Source organism: Pteronotus mesoamericanus, unplaced genomic scaffold (assembly GCF_021234165.1).
Source record: "Pteronotus mesoamericanus isolate MK-2021 breed Mesoamerican mustached bat unplaced genomic scaffold, CSHL_Meso_final scaffold_54, whole genome shotgun sequence".
NCBI lineage: Eukaryota > Metazoa > Chordata > Mammalia > Chiroptera > Mormoopidae > Pteronotus > Pteronotus mesoamericanus.
Window position 1 is genome coordinate 24,970,106 of NW_026555321.1, and position 19,424 is coordinate 24,989,529.

Genomic DNA, 19,424 nt, shown 5'->3' on the forward strand with positions numbered 1-19,424 from the left:
TAGCCATCTTTATAGTGCCATCTTATATAAGTGTGCCTGGCACAAAGTAGGTATTCAAAAACACAAAGTTTTGCTGAAAAAAGTGAAAGTGAGTAATATCACCTTTAAAAAAAGGGTACTCAATCAAGTAAACAGATGAAATTTTAATATGTTTGTTTCTGAAACATATAAAGGCCTAAAGGCAAAGTCAATTCAATGTGTCATTTCATTATTACAAAGTTAAGTCCTGAGTAAAAAACCCAACACTAAAAATATAGCCTCAAAAATCACATATCTACATATACAGTAAGACATATAAACTGCCTCATGCTGCATCATCATCATCTACTGCAGCATAGATGGCTTGATTCCTCCTCTTAATTTTCTTTCTTTGTTCAGGTTCATGCTCATCACTCAGCCTCTTCAACGGCACTTCGGTTAAGTCCTTCCCATCTCCAGACTCCACAGCTTCACCAGGCTTCTCCTCTCTGCCCACTGGGGAACCCAGTGTATCATCAGAAGAAACGAACATAGAACCTGGCAAGATCCTGACATCAGAGAAGCTTTCAGAAAAGTCAGAAGCCTGGTCAGAAGAAGGTTCTAGAGATGTTGTATTCATGTCACTATGTGTACTTACAAAACTATCTTCCTCTTCCTCTTCTTCATCTAACATTATTTCATCAGGATTAACAGAGGACAGGGCAGACGTGTCTGTGTTATATTCACTAGGATCTTCTCCGGAGTCATTACTCCCCACTTCATCCTGTTCTTCATAATCACCACACAAGTGGTGTTCTTCCTGGGCCCTCTGAATACTGACGTTAATGTCTGTGATGCCCAGTTTGGCACAAAACTCAGTAGTCTGCGGATTGATTCTATGAACCAGCTGCATATGTGTCTGTGGCTTGCCTGGGTCATAGCAAGCAGCTGTCACGCTAAAGTTAAGAGGAACTTTGAGGTCACGATTCAATTTTTCCAATACTTCATTCATAGCTTCTTCTGTTGCACTATAATCCCACCTGTAAAAGTACAAAACAATCGTCTTTTATTGTCTTCAGATGATAAATGATGAAATCTAACTATGAACTTCAGGTGCATGGATAAAGAATAAACCATATATCTAAATTCCATTAAGTAAAATGGTAATTAATTTAGTAAAGGACCATTTTTAAATAAAAATAATTCATAGAAAAAGCTGTCCTTACATCCTAAAACAAGTACAAATTATTTTAATAGGTGAACCTAATCTCCACTATATTATAGTTTTATGCATACTTAATCACTTATTTGTGCTGGTGTTCAACAATCCATTTTCTTGTAAAACTTGAATTATTCTTATACTCATTTAACAGTTTTCCCCTTAATCAAAAATATAAGAAGGTGTGGGCACAAAAACCTTACATGCATGGGGAGAGCAAGTCCTAAATAAGGTCAGACTTACTTTGAATGTAGGCCATTATTTTCAGGCATATTCCATAGGCGCCCAGTCACATTAAGAAGATTGTTTGTAGCCCTGAGAATAGTGAGCCATTCTATATCGTACTCTAAGTAATCAGGAGCACTGGCATCATGATCTATTTCTATTACCTACAGGAAGAAATTGGTAATTTTAAGAAATAATGTTCTATGGATTTTGATATAAGAATAAAAGTTAAAAGGAATTTAATTCAGTAGCCTAAAAATAATGTAATGTAAATATTCCCAAAGAATTCTTGGACTACATAAGTTACAAAAAGCAATAATTAATACTTTAGAAAATAAAAATTAATTTTTTTAAATTATTGGAAGAGTAAAACTATATTTCAAAGTTATTTCACTTTCTTTTTACCTGAAGAAAGTCTCTATGTGGTAAGCATTTGTCCAAGGCTAAAAATTTGGTTGCTTTGGCAGTCTGTCCTTTATCCTGGGCCTAAACAAGATGAACCATGATTTAGGTAAGAATGTTAAAACATCACAGATAATTCATACATTGAATAGGATGAAAATAATCTCTATTACACAAAATTGTGTGTCAATGGAACAACTGTTACTTTTCCAAAGCAAGTTAGTTCTATACTCACTTGTACAACAATGGCACTTAAACTCTCTGGGCTTCAATTTCCTTACAAAAGTCAAAGTAGAAAATAATGATGATAATAATGTTAAATCAAAGCATTTAACACGTAAATTGAAGCATACGCCAAAAGGATTAAAGATAACAGAGGAGCTTAAAAGTCAATTGACAGAGCTCAAAGTATACAACTTTGAAGAAATCATAGAAGAAAATCATCGTTACCTTGGGTTAGGCAAAGATTTCTTAAGCACAACATCAAAAGTAGATGCAAAATATCCATAGAATGAAATACTATTCAATAATAAAAATGAATGAGATACTGACACATGCTACAACACAAATGAAGTGCCAAAGACTATATATTTTATTACATTTATATGAAAGGTTCAGAAAGGGCCAACCCACAGAGACACAAGGCAGATTAATGGTTGTCTGGGGCTGAGGGTGAGAACAAGAACTGACAGCAAACAGACACAAAGGATCTTTTGGGATAATGGAAATATTCTAAACATTATGTCACGTATGTGCAAAAAAAATACTGAATGATACTTGTAAACTAATAAATTTTATGTAAATAATACACCAATAGAGCTATATTTTGAAAAGTCAATTGTCAGAAGGAAATATGGGAGTCAAAAATATAAAGGTAATATTGGAAGAAAATGATTCACTGTGAAGTGAAAAAAAAAAAAAGATTCACTGAAAATAGTAAGGCACGTGGAGGAAATGCAAGGAAACAACCTATGGGACATCCTGCTGAGGATGAGGTATCAAAATTCAGTCCTGAGGAGGGACTAAGCGAGGCAGAAGGCACAGAGACTACAGGCCAATCTTGGCTGCAGGACAGTTCTGAAGAAAGGTAATCTTTGGTGTTGGTGCCGGGGCTAAAAGAGAACAATGGCCAAGTGAGAGGTTGAGAAGCCAAGAAAAATGGATCAAATATGTCAATACAGAGCTACAAGTCCCTGGTTGACAACAGAAGATGGAGTTGGGAAAATAGTAAATCAGATACTCAGTGAAAATCCAAGCATGTCAGGAGCCTAAGAGACAGAAAAGAATAACACAGGTGTGGAAAAGGTGACTGATACAAAGAGATGACTTGGACTTTGGAAAATGAAAGGAGTAACCTCGCCTCCTTCTCCTAGTGAAACGGGGGAGAATGAACCCACCGCGGAAAAGGGCCTACAGGATTGTTTTGAGATGGAACTTTCTAAACTGTGTTTGGGGAACATAAAGCATATCTCTACCACTGAAAACTGTTTGGTCAAGTAAGTTTGGGAAGCCCTGGAAATTTCATCCCACTCGTGGGAGTAAGGCAATGCCCATTAGTACATAAAGATTCAGAAATTCTATAGAGCCTCTGAGAAGAAATCTCTAACTTTGTTAACCCAGCATTTTCTAAATGTTTTCCCTTTGAAATACTTTATGGGAAAGTCAGAGTTCAGTCAGAATCAGAGATGAGAGAAAAAGTCAAGTATTTCCATAAAAGCTTAGTTATAGGCATGTATTTATTCTCGGTCTTCCATCAAACACTACCATTCACGCAGCTACAAAAGGAAAACTTAGAGTCATCCTAGATTCCCTCCTCCCTCCATTACCAAATCCTAATGATTTTACCTCCAAAATCTCTCTAGACCCTGCTTCACTCGATGTTCCCTTTGCCTTACATTAGAACCTCGTATTTTGCTTAAATAGCCTCTTCAACCTCCTATTTTTATATCACTCCAATCCATCTGCGAAACTGCTGCCAACCTACTCTTTCAAAAATGAAAATCTGATTACATCACTCTCCAACTTTCCCCACTCCCTCTGGTTAAAACCCACACTCCAGAGCATGCCCCGGAAGGCACTTGTGATCTTGTTCCAGCGTCTGTGCCTCAGCCACGGGAACTAGCTACAGTTCCCCAAAGGCACCGTGTGCTCAGACTTCTAGGCTCTGCACACATTGGTCCCTCTTCCTAGGCTACCCTCATAATCTGCTTCTTCCTGGCACCATCAATTCCTTCGGAAAAGCTTCTCTCACAGCAGCTCTCTGTCCACATCCCCATCTCACCATTTCCCGGCTTAGGTGCTCCCACAGCACCCTAGGATTTTTGTCACAAACTTTTTACACTAATTTATCATTGCTCACTTGTCCCTCTCCCCCACTGGATACTGAGGAATGTTACAAAAGGAATGTTATCTTTCATTTGTCTCTAACTTTACAAATGTGTCAACAGTGCACAGCCCATAGATGTTCAATAAGTGTTTGTTAAATGACAGAATAAATACTGTGTTTTTTACCTGATGCTGCATCAAGGCTGCAAACTTCACGTGAAGGTGGGCAGAAAACCAGTAAGTAGGTTTTAAGTGCTCTAAAAGCTCCGAGGCAGCAGGACTTCCTAAGGTGTTATTTTCCACTTCTTGTCGGAAAAAAGATTTAGTCTTAAGAAGTTGCTTCTTATTTCCATAATGGTATATACTTCTTGGCCAATCATGAGATAAGAATATGTCCATAGGCTGCTTCAGCTTTAACAGAAAACACACACACACACACACAGCTCTTAAAAACAGATGAACCACAAGCAATCCCCCTTCCTTCTCTCTGCCACCTTGCAACCATTTACCCACTTAGATCTCTGGACTTTTGTGTAATTCATTCAAAGGATCTTTATGTAAGGAAATCACAGAAATACTAACGTACACACAGAGGCAAAAAGAAACAGCTTTCTCTCTGCCTCACAACTCATCCTTATTTTCCAGAAAGGCAGGTAAACAAAGGCACACTTCAATTACACTGCCAATCAGCTATGGTCTTTAGCATTGGGTTTCTAAAATATGTAATAACCCTTTATAGTAAAGAAACTACCATTTTAAGATCCAGAGACACCAGATTTCATAAGACATCTAATATAAATGATAGAGTAAACCTAAAGATATAGTCTACTTCTTTTTCTAATGGGCTCACATAGCATACACCAGAAAAGTCTCTGTTTACTACATAAATCATATTAGACGTATTTAGGTAGCTGGTATCTTCACAGTGGACACAAAATATACTCATACTTGACTCATCCCAGCACCTCCAAGTAATCTGAAACAAATACTTAGAAAACTAAATTTAAATAACTTAAGTAATTATGCAAGACAACACAAAATATGAAAAAGATACGACTAATCACTGAATAACTAATATGGGCAATAAGTGCAATGAAATTTCAGTGACACATGATGACTTTAAACTACAACACTGGTTGGAAAGTGGTTTCTAAGCTGGGTCTGCAAGGGCTGGTGGGGTTTAGACTGGTGAAAGGGAAAAAGCTTTTAAAGTAAGGAACTGCTCTGAGTAGCTCATTAAAGAAATGCCCGCGAGCAACCTTATGCTCCTACAGAGGCTGTGTGGCAAGGTGGGAATGGACTGAGTTCACTCAGACCGCTCTACCACTTACCTAACTTGGGAAAATCTTGGGCAGGTTGCTTTCTATTTGAGCCTTGTCCTCTCATCTTTAATGTGACAGAATCTGGGTGGCAATGATATGAAAGACCATGTGTGCAAACTGCTTAGCCCAGTGTCAGGTGTTGAATGGCGTCTCAAACAAAAATCTAGCTTCACCAACTTCCCCAGTTAAGCCAGTGTTTCAACACCATCTTCACAATTTTCCCATATTTTCAGTCACCTTTACTATTATTTACTTTCCACTTAATACCATTATTTAAAATTAAATATTTTAATATTTTCTTTGAAGTGTCACTTTATTTCAATATATATATTCTTTAGCCTTACCCTAAGTAATATTTGAAATCATGGATTAAATGCTTTATTTTTACTCACTAAAATAAATTTATAACCATAAAAAAATTTTAATGTTCCTCTATGAACCTCCTAAAAACAATTCAAAATCCAAATTTCAGAAATACTAAATTAAGCTCTTCATGAAAGTAATATACCAAAATGATCAATATCTACTTTTACTTTAACATTTGTTCAAGTCTGCCATAACGTACTTTTTACATACCTGTTTTAATTTATAGACTTCAATATTTCTCACATGATATATACTCCTTATTGTAGCTGAATTATAAGGAGGGCACTCAAAATGACCTTAAATTGCAGAAGAGAAATAAGTGGTATTCAATACCTTTAAACACTGCAAATATAAATAGATACATACACTTCCCTAAAACTAATGTCTGTTACCAATGCTTCTGGTTCTTAACAATTTGTAAAATACACTGCTCTTAATATGTTGATATTTTTGACTAGTAAGCTATCACAAACTATGAATCTAGATACTTCGGGGCTTGTGATTTTTAAAATTAAATTACATTTAATTTTGGAGTATACTGTTTATTCATATACTTTAAAAAATACCTTCAGAAAGATATAGAGTACAAAGCATGCCTCGTAGAGAGTAGAGAAGTGGATGCCTAAGGCTGGGTGGGAGTGGGGATTAACTGCAAATAGGCACAAAACTTCTAGGAGTGACAGAAATGGTCTAAATCTAGATGCATAACTCAATAAATTTACTAAATAGTTGAATTGTATACTTACAATGCTATATAAATTTTACCAAAATAAAACTGCCAAAACAATGGGAGGGGTCTTTCTATTCCTATCCCCCAGCCATTAGCAACACCACCTGGGGGCAGCTAGTATTAATCAGGTTTTAGTATTTTACTCCAGGAATACCACCTATGTATACAGTATAACTATGTCTTTATACAAAAGGCATCATACTTTATCTATGCTCCGTGCCTTGTTTTTTCACTTAACTTATTTTGGAGTTCTTTTCATATTAGTTACACACAGATCTGCTTTCTCTCCCTTCATATTTTTAATGGCTTCATGGCATGATACTGTATAGTTATATCAAGATATATTTAACTAGTTCCTGCCTTTTACTATTGCAAACAAAACCGAAATAAATTTGCATACATCATCTTGCCCAAAACCGATGTAAATTTGCATACATCATTTTGCTATTACAAACAAAACTGAAATAAATTTACATACATTCACTATATTCCTGGAAGTAAAACTCTTGGGTTAGAGGATCTTTATAATTTCTACTGCTATTATCAATTGTCCCTCCAAAGGTTGTTTCCAATTTGCATGCCCACCAGCCATGTGGGAGACAACTTAAAATCATGGAGAGCAGGGCACCGGCAACAGACTTACAACTTAACAGTTATATTGAGGATATAAGTTTTAACTGCCCAACATAATTCAAGAAATTTTTAAGTCAAATGTGAATCCAAGCTATTCCTTTAATTTCAAAATCAAGGTATAATTCATTCAGATATTGTAGAACGAATAATTACAGTGTGGTACACAGATGACCCTTGAACAACATGGGTTTGAACTATATAAGTCTACTTATAGATGATTTTTTCTTTCAATAAATACCTGTACTGTTTTTGATCTGCAGTTGGAAGTGGCCAGAGTGGAGGGCCAAATGTATGCGTTGATCTACACCATTTTACACGGGGGACTTGAGCATCCATGGATTTTCGTATCCATGTCGGTGGTGGTGATGGGGTGTACTGGAACCAATCCCTCACAAATACCAAGGGACAACTTAAGTTTTGGGGGAGTCAAATTTATACATGGGTTTTTGACCATGTGTTGTTAAAGGATCAACTGGACTTATATAACAGAATACTACTCACAAATTAAAATGAATATATTAGAGTTATGTGTATCAATATAGATTTCAAGATTAAACAAAGAAGTTGCAGAAAGATACAAAGTGATACATTTATATGAAGTTTAAAACATGCTATATAAATATACCATTTAAAGCTGTTACATATATGGCAATAGTATAAAATTATCAAGTGAATGATAAACACCAAATTCAGAATAGTGACTGCCTCATGAGGGATAAAAGGAGAGGAATGGGATTGAGCACTGATAATATAAGTTTCAATTTTATCTTTACTGTCTTCATTGTTATATTTCTTTTTTCTTCTTTTTTTTTTTTTTTTTGCATTTCTTTATTTTTAGAGAGATGGGAAGGGAAGGAGAAAGAGAGGAAAACATTGATGTGTGAGAGAAACATCAGTTGGTTGCCTCTTGCACGCCCCCAACAGAGTGCATGGCCCCCGACCCAGGCATGTGCCCTGACCAGAGATCGAATCAGAGACCCTTTATGTTACAGGATAATGCTCAGCCAACTGAGCCACACCAGTCAGGGCTATTTCTTAAAAATCAAAACTAGCCCTGGCTGGTGTGGCTCAGTGGATTGAGTGCCAGCCTGCTAACCAAAAGGCCACCAGTTCGATTACCAGTCTGGTCACATGCTTGGGTTGTAGGCCAGGTCCCCTGTTGGGGGTATGTGAGAGGCAACCACGCATTCGTGTTTCTCTCATTCCCTTTCTCCCTCCTTTCCCCTCTGTCAAAAAATAAATAAATAAAATCTTTTAAAAAAAATCAAAACTAAAAATGGCAAGAATACTTAGACTTGATAAAAGCTTGATGGTGGATACACAGATAATACATTCTAATGTTCTTTATATTTCCATATGCGTAACATATTTTATAATATAAATTTAAGAAAAAATCTGTCTGTACATAGAAAAAATCTAATGTAAAAGTCAAACTATATATTATGCTTAAGTTATTCTGGGGCAAGCAAGTTTTAAAGTTTTAAAAACAATTCAGAAAAACAATACCTTTTCGATAGTCATGAGATTTGAAGATACCAGAGATTCCACCAATCCTTACACCTCGGTATTTTACTACACCTGCCAAACCTGAGAAATTACACAGTTAAATAAGATTACTATAGGCAAAAGCAATCTCTTTATTAATTGAATGAACAGTTTAGAGCCTAGAATTCCATGCAGTCCTAAAATTTGAAAATAAAATATCATGATGAGGTTACTCTTTTGCATAGTAACATGCCAATGACATATAAGGTAGACTAGGGAGAAGAGATCTAGAAGCAGATTAGTTAAGAGATTAAGCAGAAAAAAAACCCAAACCAGATAGAATGCATTATAATTTGGTACCTAATAGAATATGAGGGTGGGATGTGGAAATAGACAAAAAGCGTTCTATGATGAATTTATACGTTACATATCTGAAAATCAACAAGTGTAAGGTATAAAGAACCTGCAGTTTCTATATTTCATTTCTGAATAATCATCTTCAATTTCACTTTTTCATAATATTGCAGTTGTCAACAGTTCATCAATCAGTAGTGAAGTATAGAAATTAAATTTCTATAGTTTTCAGAAACACCTATAAACATTTCATTTGAGAGGGAAAGGGACTGCAGCAGGCGTGACAAACCTTTTGGCATCTCTGTGCCACACTGAAAGAAGAAGAGTTGTCTTGGGCCACACATTCAATACATTGCGATGCATAATTACAAAAAAAATCTTGTAATGTTTTAAGGAAACTTATGATTTTGTGTTGGGCCATATTCACAGCCATCCTGGGCCGCATGCACCTCACGGGCCCCTGGCTGGACACCCCTGGTACTAAAGGGACTAAAATTAAACCCGAATATATTCAGGTCTGTAAATCTAAACACAGAGTATAGGCAACACAGAGGATAAAAGGAACATGTTCAACAATTCAGTAAATTCCAATAGCTAAACCCAGAATGCAGGAAATTCTACAAGAAAATTTCCATTTTTCTTCAACAAATAAATGGCATGGTGGTGGGAAGGAGAGAGTGAAAAGGGACAGATATAGCCTAAGAGACTTCAGAATCATGACAATCCAACAAAATGTGTGGAACTTGTTTGGATCCTATTTGAACAAGGCAACTGTAAAACAGACATCTTTGAGATAATCAGGAAATCTAAACATGAACTAGGCAAAAGATAATGAGTTATTCTGTTATTTTAGTTAGGTATAATAATGGTACATACTTACGGTATTTTTAAAAATCCTTATCACTTAAAAATATGTACTGAGTATTTACAGGTAAAATAATCTCATGGTTGGAATTTGCTTTAAAATACTCCAGTTACCTTCTCCCACAAAATAGTTTAGGGGAGAATGGGTTTAAATAAGGATGGGTTTAAATAAGGATGGCAGAATGATTAGAGTGGTTGAAGCTATTTAGTAGGTACAAAGGTTCATTATACAGGTACCCCCAGCTTTTTAAAAATTTGCATTACACCACTTGACTTTTATGAAAGACCTACATTACTACCTGTTTTCACTAACTGAAAGAAATGTGAAGAGGATTTTTGCTTGCACAAAAAAAAAAAAAAAGAAAGAAAGAAAAAAGGTGAAAAGCCAAAATAGCATTCAGCATTTGCTTAGCAACGTGCATCCAGACCAGGGAGAGTGGCCCCGCTGAGCTCCTTCCCTGGGAACCACATTCAGCATCAAGCCACCATAGTTTTGAACTGTGTCTAAGCATCTGTGCTTCATCTCAATTTATTTTGTACATCCATTAGCGAGATGCGTTCTGTGGTAGCACAAAAGTTAAGAGAGCTTGTAAGAAAGTTATACTTAGCATAAAACTGGATGTGATTAAGCACATTGGTAGGATTTGGTAGATTATCTTCTGGGTCTAGGAACACACAAAATTTTTGCATGTAAGTTAATGAAAGTTTTCCCCTTATGAAAGCGTTCATAGGAACACTATTTTCAGATAGTGGGGGAAGCCTGTACTATTACTATTTTTGTGTATGTTTAACAATTTCCATTATAACAGTTTAAGTTTTTTAATTTAATAAAAAGAGTAGGGGGAAAATAAAGGAAGTGAAAACAGTGTGTAAGGTCTTTGCAGTTATATTAACTATTCCTTAAAACACTAGATGAAGCATGGATATATTGTCATGATTACCTACTTAACTATTTTAATTAAATTTCCATATTAAGAGACATTCCCCAAACACCATACATCTCAAGATGCTTCTCAACTGGTATATAAATCTTAATAGACTCTTCCATCCCACTAAACCAAGGACTTACCCACAAACACATACCTAAATAATAAATGTTTGGTGCCACCCAGCCACCATAGGGTAACTCTTGCAAATGATTTGACGCTTCGTGGTTTCCCCCAATGAAGATTGTGAGAACTGGGGCCTTCTTCTCTCCAGAGTAATACCTAGAACATAAGAGTAAAGTTGCCTTTTGGCATAGCAGAAATGAGGCATAGGGAAAAGCAACTAGGTGTGCCTAGACAATTCGACATAGCGGAAAAGCAAAATAAGGTCTTTAGGAACAATCTGAGCTCATCATGCCAAGTTAAAAAGCTCTTTTTAAATGAATTTCCCATATGGGCGGATCACTTTGTAAAATATATGATTGTCTAACCACTATGCTGCACATCTGAAACCCATACAAAATAATATTTAATGTAAACTGTAATTGAAAAATAAAATAAACAATTTTAAAAATTGCCTATCTTTGTCCTAAGAATGAAGGGCTGCCCCTTTGGGTTTCAAGCCAGTGAGGTCAAGAACTTTGTTAGTTCACTGCTATAACCTTAGCTTGTAGAATCGGTACGAGCACAAAGCATGGGTCCAGTTAAAGCTCCAGGATCATTAAATGAAGTAGATCCAGAGTCCTATCAAGTAGCTGCTTAACCTGACAGCTTCTTCCTTGAAGTTTTGCCCTCAAACTGCGAGCCCTTCCGAAACAGGTAAGACAGATGAAAGGAGAGAAGAAAAGTCACATTTACTAAACGCCAGTTCCTAGAAACGCACAGCACGTACAGACTGGCACTAAGGAAGACAGCTCGTCCGTGCCAGAGGTGACTCGAACCCAGCCTGGGTTCTTCCCCACTGCAGGCTAGTCACACCTCGTAGCGCTGAGTCCGAGGGCCGTGCCGCGCACCTCACCTGTAGAAGGTCTGCATGTGGCGGTACTTGGGGGGCACGGCCATGCAGCGCAGGTCCGCCTCGTTGCGCACAGCCTGGAAGTCGCCGCAGCACAGCAGAAGGTCTATCGGCCCGGGGCCGCGCTTTTCCGCCAGCGCCAGCGTCTCATAGATCTTGTCCAGCTCGCCGTGGCAGCAGCCGGCCACAGCCACTCGCATCCTGCCTGCCCGAGGCGGAGAGCGCTGCCCGCAACTCCCTAGCGCAGAGCAAGCCCAGTTCAGAGAGCAAAGACGAGACTGATCGCTCAGCTCCCGCCAACCTTAGCAGAGCCGCCGCCTCGTTGAGATTCCTGCACTCTAATTGACTTCCGGTTTCAAATCTCGCGAGAGAGGGATGCGGAGGCACGATTAACCCTGGGATTCCGAAGAGCTTTCTAATAAACTCGGCCGTGCTTGTCTTCGCGGGTCTTTAAGTCTTAGGGATCTGATAGATAATAAAAATCAGAGCGACAAGAGTAAAAAAAAAATAAAATAAAATAAAAATAAAAGTCTGCAGAAATAAGAGTTTGATAACACTGCCGTAAACCAAGTTAAATAAGTGTGCAGGTGCGATTGGTTAATTCCCTAGGATGAAGCTCTCAGGGCAAAGATAAATGCCTGAAATAAATTTGAAATTAAACAAAATTAAAGAACCAGAAAGTAAAAATAATTTAAAAATATAACGTAAAAACTCACTGAGGGTTTTTAAATTATCCCCCCAAAGATTTTCTAAAATTATCAGGAATTTTTTTGTTTGGTTGGTTGGTTTTGTTCTGTTTAGCTGCCAGGAACTCTTCATTTTCCTAGCAAATAGCTGTTTGTGTAACTAGACAGCACGCTCAGTTAAAGCAGATAGTGTCTCGAAAAGGTCTGGGAGAAAAAAGGACCAAACTGTCAATTGTCGAATGAGTGACCAAGACAGAAACAAGCAAATAAAACACCTCTGGCAAATCTAATCAAGAAAAGTAATACTGTCAGGATAATACAGAGGATAGTTAATCAATCTCTGAATTTTTTTCCCCCCTCCCCGGCATGTACTTCTGTACCTCCCAGGACAGGTCTGTGACCGGGAGACGCGGGGGAGCCCCTCTCCGGGGGCGGTCTCCGCAGCGCCGCTCTCTGGGGCTGGGTGGCGGGGAGCTGACGGTGGGCAGTGCAGAGAAGGCAGCGTCTCAGGATGGCCTCCTTCGGCGCCGAGTTGCCCCCCTCTCGTGTCAACGCCACCGGTAGTCATAGTTTCCTCAAGACGCTGGCCAACTTGCAGTACACACGGAGGAAACAGTATTGGAGCAAACACGTGGCGATCAGTAAGCTGCCACCAAAGACAATCATAATTTCAATGTCGACTTGCTCAATCATGGTCCCAAAGTCAAGCATTTTTAAAAACCAAATAAAATAAAGAGTATTCTAGAAACAAAGACACCAAAATTAATTCAAAATGAAGCAGATGTATGCAGAACGATGGCAATAAGACACTGGAAAAGTTGTCAAGACATAAATCCATTAAAAGACATTGTACCCAGACTGATCTGTGGGCAAGTCCTTTCAAATTTATAAAGTAGATATAACTTTCATGATGTTTAAATTGATCAAGGGGGTAAAAAAAAAGAGATGAAATCTAATATTTGCTATTTTTTTAGTATAACTTTCCATTTGTATGAGGTTTTTTAAGTATATAAGAATCTGTGCTTTTTACAACATTGTTAAATTTAACTTTTTCCATTTAATTTTTAATCTACAAGAACTGTTTTTTTTTGGAGATCACTTTTTCCTCCATGTAAAATATTTTAATTGAGGGCTAACTTAGTTAAAGTAACCTGAACAAGTCCAATCTTAGTGCACATTTTGATGCATTTCTACATATGTAACCTCAAACAACCACCACCCATCTCAAAATATAAAATATTTCCATCACACCAAAAGATTCCCTTGTGCTTCCTCCAAAGCCCCTTACCCCAAAAGGAAAGCACTATACCTCTATCACCATAGGTCAGTTTTGCTTGTTTCTAAACTTCATATAAATGTCACTATAGCCATGCACTTCTTAACAGGGAGGGATACATTCTGAGAAATGTGTTGTTAAATGATTTCCTCTGTGAGAACTTCATAGATGTTTCAAAAACCTACATGGCATAGCCCAGTGATTTTCAATATATTTCATCTCCTGGCACACATAAACTAATTACTAAAGTTTGTGGCACACCAAAAAAAATATTTTTTTGTCAATCTGACAAAACACATGGGTATAATTTTGATTCATTCACACTGCATGGCTATTGTTGTATTGGTTGTTGTCATTTTTTAATTTGACAATCAAAGGAAAAAAGAAGTCAGTGCCCCTGACAAAACAGTCAGGTGTTGCATGTTTTAAAAATTCTTGCAGCACACTAGTGTGCCATAGCATACCAGTTGAATATCGCTGGTATAGCCTACTATGCACACACCAGGCTATATAATATAGTCTATTGCTCATAGGCTACAAACTTCTACAGCCTGTTACTATACGAAACAACATGATATTAAATCAAACACAAAATAAAGTGATTGCCATCCAGAGATTTGATAAAAATGTATGATGCTTTTCCCAGTGTAACATTGCATATTGTTTTAGAGCAAACTTTTTTATAAGTAGAAGGAATACACTCTTAAACAATGATAAAAATATAGTATGGTAAATATACAAAACAGTAATGTAGTCATTTATTATCATTATCAAGTATTATGTACTGTGCATAATTTTATGTGCTATATTTTTATAGTACATGTATTACAATGAGTAGGTTTGTTTATACCAGTATCACCACAAACATGTGAGTAATGTGTTTTGCAATGACACTATAACAGCAATGATGTCACTAAGTGATAGGACTTTTTCAGCTCCATTATAATCTTATGGGACCACAGCTATATATGTGGTCCTTCATTGACCAAAGTATCATTACCTGGGTCTGACTGTATACATTATGTACTCTCTAGTGTCTTCCTTTTTTTTTTTGCTTAATACAATGTCCATGAGATTCAACCATGAATCTCTACTACAGATAGATATAGGCATAGTATGCTGCTTCTGATTGCTGTGTAGTATTCCATTGTGTGAAAATACCTCAATTTATTCATATATTTTCCTGTCTAAGGACACTTGAATTATTTCTGATTTGAGACTATTATGAATAAAGCCACCCTACATAGTCTTATAAAATTTTTTGGTGGATATGGCACTTATTCCTCTTACATTATGCCCAGGAATGGAATCTGGGTAATAGAGGAGATACATGTTTAGCTTTAATAGATAGTGCCAGTTTCCAAAGTGGTTGTACTGGTTTACACTTTCTGATCTAATATAAGGGTATTCCAATTATTTTACATGCTCAACAGCACTTGGTATTATCTGTTAAATTTTACCCATTTTGTCAGGTGTGCAGTGGTATCTCCTTGTAGTTTCCACATATATTTTACAACAAAATTTTAATATACAAGTTGATTTGAATTTTTCTGTTGTGATGGATAAAAAATAACAACTTAATGCCATAACATCCAAAATTTTGTAGTCAAAGAGGGAAAGAGAAGGCTATAAATAGGAATGAAGAAGTGCATCATGGCTCAGCCCCTACTTTTCCCAACCTACACCCCATTTTCAGAGGCTATATGAGGGAATTAACAAACTTGGAAATTCTCACTTTCTCAAATCCAGAGAGAATCAAACTAAACAGAAAGCCTCACCCTCTTCCTATTCTGAATGAGAAGGAATGGGTTGGCTGTTGGAAAAAATGGAGGGAACAAACAGTGAGGATAATTCTGATTAATGTGAAGAGTTATTCCCTGAACCGGCAGGTGCTCTCAAGCTGTGTGTATGGTTCCGTGGCAAAAACAAACAGGTCTTAGATCTGATGGGAAAGAGATTCCTTGAGTCTATCAGAGCAAATACAACATGTAAATACAGGCACTCAACAATAAGCAAGATGAAAAAGGAATCACATGTCAACTGTGGAAACATGTTGAAAAAAGCCTAACCTGGGGTGAGGCTGAGCAGAACCATTATTTGGAGCTTCTTAGGTACAACCAGACCTTGGTTTGTAAATACTATTTTCCTCTAGAAGAAATCAAGTGTGCTTACTGAAGTGGTTGATTCCAGGACAGAAAATGTACAAAATGAGCCTAGAGCATCTTGTGCCAGAAAGCAAGGAAGTGTTCAAAAAATCTGGAATGTCAAAGGATGATGATGGAAGGTTTTCCACTCACCAAATCTGAAACAATTTCAGCATCAAAATGCATAATAATGGTAACAGACTGTATGTAGCCTGTTGAATAAAGTAGGAATCTGTTATCCCATGCTAATATAAAAAAATAAATAACAGGGAAAAGAGAGAGCTCTTATTACACAGGAATGTTATATATGGGCTAAAAAATAATAATACTTTTGCTCCCACTTTGTAAATTCTCCTAGATGGGCTAATAATCAAATTAATAGCTACAGATTAACAAAAGAAAATAAGATCTGAATACGTGCACATGAAAAATTCATATAAACATGAAAATTTCAAAGACAGTGAGGTAAAATTGGGTATATATGTCATTTTAGCCAAAGGAGAAAGAGAGAGCAGGGGCCTGTGATTTTAAAGGAAAATAGCAGTTTACAGGTAGTTGATGAAGCGCTGAACATGCATGGCAGGTAATTTCTTGTTTCAATGAGACAAAGAGTGATCTAGCTACAGGTGTCTGCCTGGACCCTTCCCATCTATGATACTCAAATTAGGCTAAGGAGGAACATCCTAAAATTTCCTTTCTGAAGCAGGCTTTCCCATCTGAATCTCTTAGGCAAATAAGAGGTGGGACCAAAAGTTCTTTCCAAGTATTTTGTTTCTTAATAACCAGTTAAAATCAGTATCCCAAAACACAGCTCTGGTGTGGCAAACCTTTGGTCTCCTTCAGCTGATTGATAAATACAAAAAGAAAGGTGAAGTTAGAAATCACTGTTTGAGCATCACCATAATCATTGTCTTCATCATAATTGTTTCAAGCAAGAATCTTTAATGAATACTAACGACACTGGGTAAAACTTTAAAGAGTAGTAGGGTATTTACATAGTCTCAATGTATCTATTATTTGAAACTACTTCCATAGTCACAAAATATCTTTCCAAAGGATACTTATTGTACAGATATCAGGCCACACCACTTTAACAAAGTGTTCAAAAGTAATCTCACTAAGAATGGACAAGCCACATCATATACATTCTGATATGAAATATATTACATTTATTGTATTTCTACCAAAAATATATACTCTAAATCTAATCTTGAAAAAAATTAAGATTTTTTAAATCGCTTGCCAGTTTTTTCACAAAAAATCATGAAATATAAGAAGAGATTAAGAATTATTAAAAATTAAAGGAGACTGAAGATTTATGATAAGTGAGTGCAATGTGGTGCTATAAAAGACATTGTTAGGTCAAATGGCAAAATCTGAATAAATTCTGTAAATTAGTATTGTATCAGTATTAATTTTATTATTTTGATAATTTTAGTCTGGTTATAAGAGGGAATTCCTTTTTAAGGAAACACAATGAAATTATAAATATAAATATATACCACATATATAAGATAGTTCTTGGCCCATCTATTTATTTCCAGGGCTAGAAATTAAAAGGAACTACATTTCATTTCCTAGACACTCTTTGCCAGCTGATGTCTAAATTATGTTTTGCAAATGAGAAACATGTTTGTGAACCACTGAAAAAACAAAAATTAACTTCCAAGCCTAAAAGTTGTTTTAAAAGAAATGTTTTACTAGGCCATTACTAGCAAAGAAAAAAGATTGGGCTTGAGGCGTAAGGTCTAACCTACCCACAACATGGCTAGGCAGGAAAGATATGCCCTTTGTCCTGGAATTTTGCAAGTGTTTTTGTACATCAAATAGGGGACAGAAAGATGTTAGCCTTTCTGAAAGGATTTAGGTTAGCTATAGACAAAGTAGATGGGAGAAGGTGAAGTGGCGCTAGTTCTGGGATAGGTGTATTAGTGTCCTCAAAAGTGTCCACTGCTATGGATTAGCCCTGAGCAGCAGATCAGAAAGTTCACAGGTAAATAAGAAGCAGAGGTTCCTGGGATTGCAGGAATTGTCAGAGCTGGCCCACAGCTATTAACAAGCTAACTGTTCTTTCTCTCATTCTCAAGCAGCTTTCTTTCTTTTTTTTTTTTTTTAAGTTTAGAACATCTCAGATTTTTTTTTTCTTGTCCAAGATTAGAAGGTAGAAGAAGAGTTTCTTTTCTTTTCTGGTTTTGGCAATGATGGTGGCAGCTTAGCACCCCAGGCTCCTTCAGTGGTGGTGAATTTCCTGCTGTTCTGATCCTAAGTAAAATGCTCCCTCCTTGTTTGCATTTTTAGTCTTTCCAGCAATTTTGTAATCTTTTTGCTTAAAATACCCAGAATGTGTTTTGTTGTCTTTATGCTGTATTAGGCAAGATGTTGTTCAATGAAGAAGCAACAAGCAGATGTTTTCAACAATTAAAAAAAAAAAAAACACTACAGGAGGAAATTACCCATGGGCCTTTTGGGGGGGGCAGCGGGGGGGGATGGCTTGACAATAAAATCCAGCCACATGAGAGTTAAAGAAAAATAAAGGACACAGAAAGGAAGAATTGTGTTTAAAGATGGGTGACTGAAAACAGAGCAGAGTAAGGAGGTAGGTAATGCCATGGCGAGGGCAGTAGGATACCTAATGAATAAATACAGGGTGGTTCTGGAAGACCATGCTGGTATGGTGACAAATTGAGAAGAAACCTTCATGAATAAGGGAAAGAGCCATGGAGATTTCTGAGCAATGAGTCTTTCAATCAGTTTGTAAAATGTTACAAATATCGGAAAAACATACATCCTTGCTATCTGCATCTTTTGACTGGACGAGGTGATTATGATACCTACCACCACCAGATGGCAGCACACTTAGGAAAACTAAGGCGAGAGCACGTCTGAAGTGGTGAAACTGCATAGAGGCAAAACCCGTAGAAGGGTAAGAGTTCTGTGAGGTGTCTCTAACCTTTGAATCTTGAACTCGTCAAACATTTCATTTGACGTTCTAATTTCATCAGAACACACACACACACACACACACACACACACACACACACACACACACTCCATTCCTGAATTGAAAATGGTGAAAAGATCAAAATTACACCACTTAAATTATCTTTGTTTCTCCATTGTGAAATACATCTGCCTACAGATTCTGCTTTTCTACATCAGGTAAGGAAGTCCTCTCTATTCTGTGCACAAATACAGTTCAGGAGGATAGAGATAACGTTAGCAGCCCCAGAGTAAATGTCAACCAGGTTGTACAGGATGAAAGTAGTAAATAAATGCTCCAACCTCAAGATGTATATGGGAATTCTGTGTGTTTCTCAGCGGTCCTCAAGAAATAAGCACCTTTTCTTCTTTCTTTTCTCACTCTCCCTGATCCATCAATTCTGTTTCCTGGAAACTCTTCTCAAATAAACTATCAGTACCAAATCATTGTCCCAGGATATGCCTTTTGGGGTGCCTAAACTAAGTAAAAAATTAATTCAACAAACATTTAGTAA

At 36.9% G+C, this 19,424-nt stretch overlaps 1 protein-coding gene across 1 annotated transcript; it reads right to left on the reverse strand.

Annotated features, from left to right (window-relative positions):
- On the reverse strand, positions 1 to 12,173 carry DBR1 (debranching RNA lariats 1). Its single transcript, XM_054595758.1, has 8 exons — positions 11,828 to 12,173; positions 10,967 to 11,091; positions 8,687 to 8,767; positions 6,028 to 6,113; positions 4,316 to 4,540; positions 1,808 to 1,888; positions 1,421 to 1,566; positions 1 to 998 (listed from the first exon to the last, which is right to left on the reverse strand). The coding sequence occupies exons 1-8, from the start codon at positions 12,022 to 12,024 to the stop codon at positions 305 to 307; spliced, it is 1,635 nt and encodes a 544-aa protein (XP_054451733.1). The 5' UTR covers positions 12,025 to 12,173; the 3' UTR covers positions 1 to 304.
- Positions 12,174 to 19,424: the final 7,251 nt, after the last annotated feature.